General features: G+C 42.5%; 1 protein-coding gene across 6 annotated transcripts; it reads left to right on the top strand.

The window, feature by feature from the left end:
- The first annotated feature begins 2,529 nt into the window (after window positions 1–2,529).
- On the top strand, window positions 2,530–10,434 carry LOC311502826 (uncharacterized protein). Of its 6 annotated transcripts, XM_084565224.1 has the most exons (7): window positions 2,530–4,529; window positions 5,113–5,174; window positions 5,691–5,824; window positions 6,933–7,885; window positions 7,978–8,161; window positions 8,267–8,395; window positions 8,942–10,434. In XM_084565224.1, the coding sequence occupies exons 3-7, from the start codon at window positions 5,707–5,709 to the stop codon at window positions 9,637–9,639; spliced, it is 2,082 nt and encodes a 693-aa protein (XP_084421350.1). In that variant the 5' UTR covers window positions 2,530–4,529; window positions 5,113–5,174; window positions 5,691–5,706; the 3' UTR covers window positions 9,640–10,434. The 6 variants fall into 6 exon arrangements, with proteins under 6 accessions (XP_084421350.1, XP_084421352.1, XP_084421353.1 ...); XM_084565226.1 differs by lacking the exon at window positions 5,113–5,174 and having other exon boundaries at window positions 2,530–2,941; XM_084565227.1 differs by lacking the exon at window positions 5,113–5,174 and having other exon boundaries at window positions 2,530–3,338.
- Window positions 10,435–10,832: the final 398 nt, after the last annotated feature.

Genomic DNA, 10,832 nt, shown 5'->3' with positions numbered 1-10,832 from the left:
GACCTAGATGATGTCATCTCTGAGAATTTGCTACTGCTAATTTTTTGCAACATGGCTGAATATTTTTCCGGTTCTGAGGTTGTGGACATCTGATGATAACAGGTAACTCCGGACTCAACGGGGAATAGCACTAGCATACGATAACAAAATATTGGTGAAATGAACGATTTTCACGGCAGATAATGCATTATTTAGAGACTGCGTTCCGGTGCCCCAGTCGCTCTCACTATATAGATATACGCAGATCTAAATATCTCCCGAATGACTACAAATGACGCTAAAGTTATATGTGAGTAAACAATCATGTTTTATGCCAGAAATAAAGTCCAGGTTGTAAAAAACAGTAGTTCCCCTTTAAAGTTATTTCCCACCTGGAATTTTGTTCTCAGGATTAAAAAAAAAGACTGGAAAAGAGAAAATTAATTACAACATAAAAACTGAAAACTGTCCCTTTTGTGGAACAGCTTGTACTCAAGCATGTCTTTTATTTTTCTCACAGAAGATTTACCAAAGTGGGCATTAGTTGAAGAGAAGCGACCACTTAAAGACTCCCATGAGACAGCTCACGTGTGGAGAATGTGGAACAGAGTTCCCCGACAAACATCAGCTAGAGGAACACCACAAAATTCACAAGAAGCCTGTCCTGTCCTGACTGTGGCAAGATATTTAAAAATTAACAATATTTTAAAATCCATAAGCACATCTACTCAGGAGAGTCCCTTTTTCTTCTGCTCAGAGTGTGGAAAGAGTTGACCCACGCCAGAGAAAACAGTGTCTACTGTGGTCAGTGTGGGAAAGCATGTTCACAGTCCTTCAGCCTTAATGTGCACCTCCAGACCCACACCGGGGAGCGGCCTCCTCACCTGTGCTCCGTCTGTGGTAAAAGTTACTCCGGAGCAAACGTCCTTAAAGTTCATCTGTGAGTTCACGTTGGAAATATTCACAAGATTCATGACAAGTAGACAAAGCTGTCAACGAAAACCTCTAGGGAGTGCAAACATTAGAGGTTAACCATCGATAATATCTAGAAAATTAGCAGATTGGTGTATCAGCCATAACATTAGGACCACTGAAAAGTGAAGTGAATAACACTGATTATCTCCTAATTGTGGCACCAGTGGGTGGGATATATTAGGCAGCAAGTTGACATGTTAGAAAGAAGAAAAACTGGCAAGCGTAAAGATTTGAACAAGTTTGACAAAGTCCAAATTATGATGACAGTTCTTGTGGGGTGTTCCTGGTCTGCATTAGTCAGTATCTATCAAAAATGGTTCAAGGAAGTAAAGGCTGGCCTGAGTTGTCCAGTGCAACAGACGAGCTACTGTAGCCCAGATTGCTGAAAATGTTAATACTGGTGTCTGTGCAGCTGCAGCCCAGTCAGGGTGTCCATGCTGATCCCTGTCCACAGCTAAAAAAAAAACTGGATCATGGTGCAATGGACGGAGGTGGCCTAGATGAATCACGTTTTGTGATTTTTATATCACGAGGATGGCTTGGTGCATGCACTAAGGGAAGCGGGCAAGCCAGCAGGAGGCAGTGTGATGCTTTAGGCAATGTTCTGCTGGGAGACGTTGACTCCAGCCATTCATGTGGATGTTACTTTGACACGTATTGCATTATAGCGTTGTTGTAGAACACATACACAATTTTAATGGAAACAATATTCCCCGGTGGCCGTGGCCTCTGTCCGCAGGATAATGATCCCTTCCACGAAGCAAAAATGGTTTGAGGAACACAACTACTTCAAGTTGTTGACTTCAGATCCCCCAGATCTCATCTGAGAGACGTGCCGGACAAACCAGTCTTGGTGACAGATACCGCAGGACACTTTCAGGGGTGTAGTGGAACCTATGCCAACATATATACATAATTCATTCATTCATCTTCCGCTTATTCCTGTGAAGGGTCGCAGGGTCTGCTGGAGCCTATCCCAGCTGTCATCGGGCGAGAGGTGGGGTACACCCTGGGCAGGTCACCAGTCTATCGCAGGGCTAACACAGAGAGACAGACAACCATTCACACTCACATGCACACCTACGGCCAATTTAGAATCACCAATTAACCTAACAAGCATGTCTTTGGACTCCAGCTTTGGAGGAATCTGGAGTACCCGGAGAGAACCAACGCAGACACAGGGAGAACATGTAAACTCCACACAGAAAGGCCATGGATTTGAACCTGGGACCTTCTCGCTGTGAGGCATCAGTGCTAACCACCTCGCCACCGTGCCACCCATATACATAATTATTTTATTGTATTATTTTTTCTTTACTATGTTTTTTTCCCCCCCCATACTATGTGTATAGCTGCTGCTGTGAGGCTAATGTGCACTACCAGTGTACAGATTTATAAAAAGAATAAAAAGAAAACGGCTGTAGTATTTTTCCCCAGAAACTTTATTTATAATCAAAATCTGAGTTTTACAAAAAATATGAAACATATAAAACACAATAAAACCAGATTGACTACAGCATGCCTACATAATATAATATAATAATAACCCTAGGTTAGAAAAATAAAGGTATACAGAGGTCTGGTCAGCAATCAAAACATCCAAAGCTGAGCATACAACCAAGGCTTGTTTGGACACATTTTAAGCGATTTATTGATCAAAATATCTCTTTAATCAAGACACTACACAAAGTTGTATTAGCGATGCTTTTATTGTGGTTAGGACGCCAACCGGAAGTTCCTCCGCTAACTGTAGGCTAGCAGCTAAAGCTACAAAGGTTGTCACTAGATGCAAACGCCGATTTAACTCAACTCACCAGTTACTGCACAAGAACAAAATGACACGTTGTTTGCACATACCGAGCACGAACATGAGAGAGAGGTAGAAATACTGCCAAGTCGCTCCAATAAACTTCAGTCGAGCGGCTGCTGCTACTTCTTCTTCTTCTTCTTCTTCTTCTTCTCACCTGAGGAGGAAACCTATGCTGAGGTTGGTCAAAAAAAATGTCTATTGTCTGTTGTGAAGCGTTAGCTAGCCGAGTTAGCGACTGTTGCTCCGAGCCGAGAGGAGATTTAGCCGCAGAGTGGTTCATTTTCACACCGACTGTGTGCGAGTGGTGCTTGTTGGGTGTCAAACTGCTGGAGCTGCTCGTTTAGCTAATCGCTAAAAGCAGCATAGCTAGTAAACGCCATGTCAGTGGCTAGCTGGCTAATAACAGTCGTCTCCAAGGTAGAGGTGGTCGCTGACCAAAGCGCCGGTCAACGACGCCCCGTCAGGACTGAGACGTCTCACCAAGGAGGACAGAGACACTTGTCTGTGCCGCGGGGTGACTGTGCTCCTGGTGCTTTTTGGGCTCTTTATTCTGCTACAACACACACACCAACAGGTTAGTCGCAGTCAGGTTGCTGCCTAATGTAAATAACAATTAACGTGAGACTTAAAGCTCCCCCCCTCAAGCTAATGCTACTAAGCTAGCAGGGCTACTGAGTGCAGGTGCAGATGCATGCTTCACTTTTAAACCACCTGAAGGCTTGTAGCTGTTTTGACACAGGGTGCACTGCAACACGTGTGCATTAGTTCATTATAAGCAAGAGCTTTTAGGAACACTGTCATCATTCATGTTTAATGGCCCACACAGGTCCACCTCCCCTCGTGACAGAGAGGAGCATCCGCCCTGCTGAAGTGTCCTTGAGCAGGAGGATGGACATCCTGCATCATGGAGGCACAGTAGTGTAACTAGTTGGGACAGGTGACATGTATGCTCCCCTTACTTAAATCCAGTCTTTTAGGTTGAATTTGAACAGAATACAAAAATAAATAAAAGAGAGACCTTTACTTTGTTAAATCCCTGAGGTGATTGCCGGGTCACACCTGTGGATTTTTATGGATTATAAAAAAATATCAGCCGTTTCAGCACCATCAATATATCACTGGATGATTCTGGCAAGCCTTTAATCCTGATTTATGAACCTTGATGCGATGTCTGAAAAGAAACTGCATATGCATTTGGCTTGATTTATGTTTGTAACATCTGTAATCACAGTACAACACGCCCCTTCTGTAATTTGTCTGTGAAAGGCTTGTACATCATTATTTAACATAATAGGATGTGAATTATTTCAAGTGGTGAGATTTATTATTAATCCCACAGTTGGGAGATTTGCAGCAGCAGACAGTTTAAAGACAGTAGCAATGAGTAGACTTGGCTAGAGGATATATAAACGTATAATATGTGATTGCACATGGTGTTTGGAGGTTTGTGTTGTGTATTAGTGTGTGGTCTTCTGGGATCTGGCTTGATTGTGCAGCCTCTCGGCAGCAGGAGGGACCTGCGGTAACGCTGCTGAAGGCGGCGCACAGTGCCGTCATAGTGCCGTTAACGGGGTGGAACTTGTTTTCCATCAGGTTGAGCCGCCTCCGCTGGCTCAAGGAGGCGACCCAGAACAGAGCTGGCCTTCTTAACCGCTCTGTTCAGTCTCTTCTTGTGTGCTGCTAATATGCTGGTGCTCCAGCAGACCACAAAGACGGTCCTCAGGAGTGATCCCTGCACTCCAAAGGACCTGAGTCTTCTTAGCAGGTAGAGTCTGCCCCGGGGCGTTTCTAATAACATGCATCTGTGTGATCTTTCCAGTCCAGTTTCTTGTACTCAGAGTTTTTTTTGTTTTTTTAAATAATTTTTTTTGTTGGTTTATCCAAAAAGGGTTCAAAAAAGGCAACTGGACTTGTAGAGGTTTTTTGAGAAGACGTTTCACCACTCATATGAGTAGCTTCTTCAGTTCTAGGGGACTGGTGGAAAGTCTGAGGTTTAAATAGGAGCTCCTACTGAAACATGCTTGTTGTGTTAACAACCAGAAACTGGTGCAGCTAATTTCCAGTTGCGATGCACTTTGGGAACAGCACCATTCGACTAGTGCGGGAGTATGAGAGGACCTCGAGGTAACTTGCAGGAAACTACAGGAACCACCTACGTTAAATTTCAGTAGGAGTTCCTATTTAAACCTCAGACTTCCCACCAGTCCCCTAGAACTGAAGAAGCTCCTCGGATAAGTGGTGAAACGTCTACAAGTCTACCAGTTGCCTTTTCCGAACCCTTTTTGGATATATCATGACCTGGATGACTGAGAACCTTCACAGACATATTTGTTGTTGGTTGTTTTCAGTTTTGCTTCAAGATCAAGTACAAATCAAAGTCTAGAACATGAAGACATAAATAAACAGGAAGGTAATGAACATGTGAGACATTAAGATTAAACTCACTATCTACATGCTGAACTGATGTTGTTGGAATCGCAGTCTTTGCAAAAAAAATAAAAATGCTCTAGAAGACTGTAGACTGAGGTTGTCCCATGTAATGTAATGCTAGATATTAGTAGACTAATGCACTAATAGTTGCAAGAGAGTTTTACAAGTCACAGTAGAACGGGCTTCATCTTCAGTGAAGTATTTCCACACACTTGATGAACTGCTGGTAGTTTGCTGCAATGACCCACTGGGCTCCTCACCTGTCTTCTAGGAGGCGTCTATGTTGTTATTGTCGCGTGATCTGTGACTAGTCGGCATGATGCTGAAACCGTCATGGAACAGCAGTAAAGTCGACAAACTGACTAGTCGACTAGTCTGTACAACCCCTGTTACTGAGTTGTCTGCCACAGCGTAGCATAGTCTAGTCACTTGCGCTAAATTGTTATTTGAATTGCTGTTCTTAATGTAGTGACGCTCGATTATTCACTTCTACAAGGTCGTACGTTTGAGAGATGGGCTCTGAAAACCCAGAGGACTTTGGACCAGCTGTGAACGTCCCCGAAGAAGATCAGCAAGAAATAGGAGGCCTGATCAACTCTGATGGTGAAGAAGTTGATTTCTCAGATCTTAGTGAGTAAATTTATTGTAGCCAAAAAAAAAAAAAATGGAGCATTGTGTATTGCAAAGTGATGCAATATCACAAGAATAAGTAGTGACTGTGAATTTTAATATGAGCTCAGATATCTGTAGTTACAGCCATACAGTACATGGTAAGGAATTGACATTCTGTAGGAGACATTTATCTGTGGAGTATAATAAGCAATTACTTTGAAAAAAATAGCACAAAGACAACATGACAAATGTTGAAACTTGACTGGTTCGAACTGCAACTAACTCTAAGTTACTCTTTGGGTATTGTCTATGGAGACATAATATTGTAATATGTGCAGAATGTGGTTTGGTGTTGTCTTGCTGAAATAAACAAAGTCTTCTATAAGTTGGCAGCATATGTTGCTCCCAAACCTGTATACAGTATATATCATTATTTATTAATGTTTCCTTCACAGATGTGCTGGTCTACCCATGCACCCATCACAGACGTTGACTTTTGAACTGTGCCCTGATCTTTGCCAAAAACAAAGACCATCCGACCACAGGACAGTTTTCTACTCCATCTTAAATGAACTCTGGTCAGAGAAGACTGCATCTAATTTATGTGTAGTTTTTTTTATGGTAGAAGTTTAACTTTTGTGGACACAGCAATGAACTGTTTCCATTGACAGTGGCTTCTCAGAGCCCATTAAGTTCAGATATTTATCTGGGCTCTCTGAATCTTTAAATGATACTGCATAGTGTAGAAAATAAAATCCACAAACTCTTTGCTATTTTATTCTGTCAACTGTTATTCTATCAACTTTTTGCCCAAGCAGTCTTTCCCAGAATGGCGAACCCTTCCCCGTCTTCTGACTGCCTCACCAAGATGTTTTCTCGATACCCAGTCACATCACTGACTTGTTGACATTTAACCAAATTAGCTCTGACAGCTTCCATCAGATTTTACTAAGCGTTACAACTTTTCCAATCTTTCTCAGTTTCAACATTTGATGTGTTGTCTTTGTATAATGTTTAGTTGCTTTGTTATTTTGAGGAAACACAATTGTAGATTAACTTGAACATATCTTCTCAACTCTTTACTGTCATAAAATGAAATGCAGTTCTTGTCTTTGTGATTGCACAGGATTGCGTACCGTTCCGGGCGTTGTACCTGCGCAGGCTCCTTCAAACAGATTTGATCAAAGTGAGAATGAAAAGCCACCGTCTCTTCACAGCTGCTCAGTATGCGGGAAAGACTTTCCTTATGCCTCTAAACTACAGCGCCACCTACGTACTCACTCAGGAGAGAGACCTTTCCCTTGCTCCATGTGCGAGAAGAGATTTCCGGAGAAGGGGCTTCTTATGATCCACGAAAGGGTCCACACTGGGGAGAAGCCGTTCCCATGCACTTTCTGCGAGAAAAGATTTGCCAGTCAGGGGGAGCTCCGGCTACACCGGCGAACGCACACTGGCGAGAGGCCGTACCACTGCTCCATCTGTCTGAAGAGCTTTTCTCGTCACTGGCACCTGAAAACACACTTGGAGGCGATGCACTCTGAGGTTGTCGCAGGCTTCACAAGGAAGAAGTTTCCTTGTTCAGATTGTGACAAGAGCTGTAACTCGGCAGCTGAGCTGAGAGATCATCAGAGGACTCACACTGGAGAGAGACCCTTCCAGTGCTCCTTTTGTGACAAACGGTTTGCCCTGTCAGGTACGCTTGTGAGACATGAGCGTCTCCATACTGGCATTACACCGTATCACTGCTCTGACTGTGGCAAGACGTTTGCACAGCAGTGGACCCTGACTACTCACATGCGGACTCACACAGGAGAAAAACCATATAGCTGCACACAGTGTGATAAGTCTTTTGTTGCTCCCGGAGAGCTTCGAAGGCACACCAGGATTCACACTGGAGAGAAGCCGTACACCTGCGCGGACTGTGGGAGACACTTCTCGTTGGCGGGAACGCTCAGAAACCACAGGCGATCATGCACACAGAACAAGAATGAATCAGTTACAGGTACTGACTCAGGCATAGGTCAAGACGCAGTTGGCGAGTCATCCCAGCGAGACCTCGCCGACAACACCAGCTCAGAGGTAGAGCCAAAACGTTGCATCGAAGTAAAGTAAAAATAGGTTTTTTATCTGCATCATTACCTAAATGTCTTATTATGTAACTGTATTTATAGGTGTCTGGCACCCAGAGTTTGTTGAGCGGAGCTGAGCCCGTTTCCTCAGACGGTCTTAACTGTGACAAAGCCGCTCAGTGTGAAAACAAACAGAAGGAACGAGTAGATCAGTCAGAGGACACGAGTGCCAGTCCACATATGAATGTAATAGTAAAAGAAGAGGAAGAAGAGGAACCTTTGTGTGGTACATAACATGATATTCCAAATTTCTTTGTAAAGTTTTAAAATTGCTGCTGCCACTTTTGGTCACTTATGGGTTGTTGTTGTTGTTGTTGATTCTTCCCTGTAGAAGAAACTTCAGATCCGGTGTCTGGTGGGGAGGCTTGTACCAGCCCAGAGGAGCCCAAAGAGCATCAACAGGAAAGCAACACAGACATTAGTATTACAGTAAAGGAGGAAGAAGAGGAACCTGTGAACGGTGATTAAAATACCTGATGTCAGATCCTAGTACTTATTACTACATTGAAGGTATTGATTAATCTGCTGCCCCTCTCTTTGGAACCTAGTCATTAACCGGGGTGTAGGGTCTCATTAAATTGCATTAAAGTATCCAGAGCTAACTGTACTGCTATTTATTCTCCTTTATCCTCCTGTAACCTGCAATCCTATACAAAATTAAGGGTCAAGTTCACTGAATACTTTCTGTTATTGATATTATTAAAACGCAGGTCGTCAGAAATCTGTCCTCTTGACCAATTACACTGAGCATTTGGCATTCGCAAGTTAGCACTAGCACTAATAGTATTTACATCAATGGGCCATAACCATTGTATTATCTAATTCTGTTATAGATCGTGACTTAACAGGTATTTATTTAGCTGAAAGTCTTTTAAGTTGACACTCAAGTATATAGTATTTTTTTTCTCTATCTGTTTTTACACAGTGAGCAAATGAAAAGATTTGTATTTGTTGTTTTCCGTTTCAGTGTTACTAAATCTTGTGTTTTAACTCTTATTTTCTACAGTCGCTGGAGAAGATCTTGACCACACTGCTGACAGTGGGAAAGACAGCCCTCCAGCATCACCAGGGCAAGAACAGTTCAGTAGTACGCTGGCAAAGAGCTCTTACTGCTGTGGGCTCTGTGGAAGAGACTGTCACAAGATGTCTGCCCTTCAGATCCACATGCGAATCCACTCTGGAGAGAAACCATACCAGTGCACGCTGTGTGGAAAACAGTTCACCCAAAAGGGTCAGCTTAAAGGTCACTATAAAGTTCACACAGGAGAGAAACCGTTCTCCTGTCCTGACTGCGGCAAGAGCTTTGCCCACTCGGGCGCCATGAACAGACATCGGCTCACGCACACAGGAGAGAGGCCCTACCACTGCTCTGTGTGCGACCGGAGCTTCAACCAGTCCGGCCGCTTGAGAGAGCACGAGAAAATCCACTTTGGGGAGAAGTTTGACTGTTCCGAGTGTGAAAAGAGTTTCACTCGAGCTTCAAGCCTCAAGAACCATTTCAGGCTTCACACGGGAGAGAGGCCATACGGTTGCGACATCTGCGGGAGAGGCTTTAGCCGCTCACAAAGTCTGAGGCTGCACAAACGAAAACACGAGCTGATTCAGAATGAGGAGGAGTCGGCATTCAGCGTAAAGAATGATGACTTCTCGCAGAGTGACGATAATTCTCCAGTTAATATGTGCATAACAGACAAAAACGAATGATGTATTTATATAACCAGATATGAACCAGTAGTATTATTACAAGACTTTAGACGGTTAAACTGAATGAGGGGAAAGTAAGGGACTACCTCCTTGAATACTTTACACAAAAAGTATTGAAGCTAAAATATGTTACTCCAAAAGCAGTAAAGACAAATTAAGAAGCACTTGTCAAATGATGTGTTCAGCAGTTTCAGACAAAACGACCAAACAAATGTTCCTACTAAAACTTTTTGCAAAGTCTTAGAAACTATTTAAATGTTAAATTTACTGTGATTTCTCACGCTCACATTTAGAGTATTATGCTAGGACAAATGATTCATTTAAAACGGTCTGTGACTCCACTTTTTTTCCATGAAGTATTTGTCATCAAACTAAACACGTATGTTGACATTTTTATCGAAGAATAATTGTGTTTTTGTATCAGCCGCTAAGGAGGCCGTTGAGCAGTTTAAAAAAAAAAAAATCAGGTGAAACTGGAATTCATACTCAGAAAAGTCGGCCTGTAATGAGACATGGAATCGTAATATGCACAAGATCTTTGCCAAAACCAAAACCTCCGCCTTTGTGGTGAATCATATCTCCGTTTTGTGCTGCAGTTACTTAAGAACCAAATCATGAGTCAGGTTCACCTGGTTTTCACGGCTCTCGGTTAAAGGCCATTTTAACCATGTAAGGTGATGATACAAAAGGCATTATTTTGAAGCCATGTAGATGGAAAATTTAGACCAGTACTCCTTCTGTCTAATTGTATGGGACATGTTATAATGAACAATAAAAAAGCAAAATGACTACAAACTTGGTCTCTTGGTTGGGGTTTCAGGAGCAAACACTCTCCCATAACTCGATCAGTTAAAATCAGTCCTGACTGAGAATTACCTGATTGTTTTTTTTTTTTTGCAATGTAGATAAAGAATACCAACACACTGTAGTTTCAGACAAAGGCACATGCTTTCTTGTTGTGTTTTCACTTGCAAATTACACAATAAAATTAGACTCACATTTGCAAGAACCTTGCATCAATCCTGTGTGCCTAAAATCTGTAATTAAAGAAACAACAACCCTGAGCTGCTGCAGTAAGTGATTGAAGTGTTTATTTCGAATATGCAAACCAAAAAGAAAAAAGAAAAGCAAGGCAAACATTTAAACATAGAAATACATATTCGAAAAGGAGTGAGAAGAAGAATAACTTATAA

Source organism: Chelon labrosus (assembly GCF_963514085.1).
Source record: "Chelon labrosus genome assembly, chromosome: 2".
Lineage (NCBI taxonomy): Eukaryota > Metazoa > Chordata > Actinopteri > Mugiliformes > Mugilidae > Chelon > Chelon labrosus.
The sequence above is the reverse complement of the archived record's forward strand: the minus strand, read 5'-3'. Positions and strand labels throughout refer to the sequence as shown.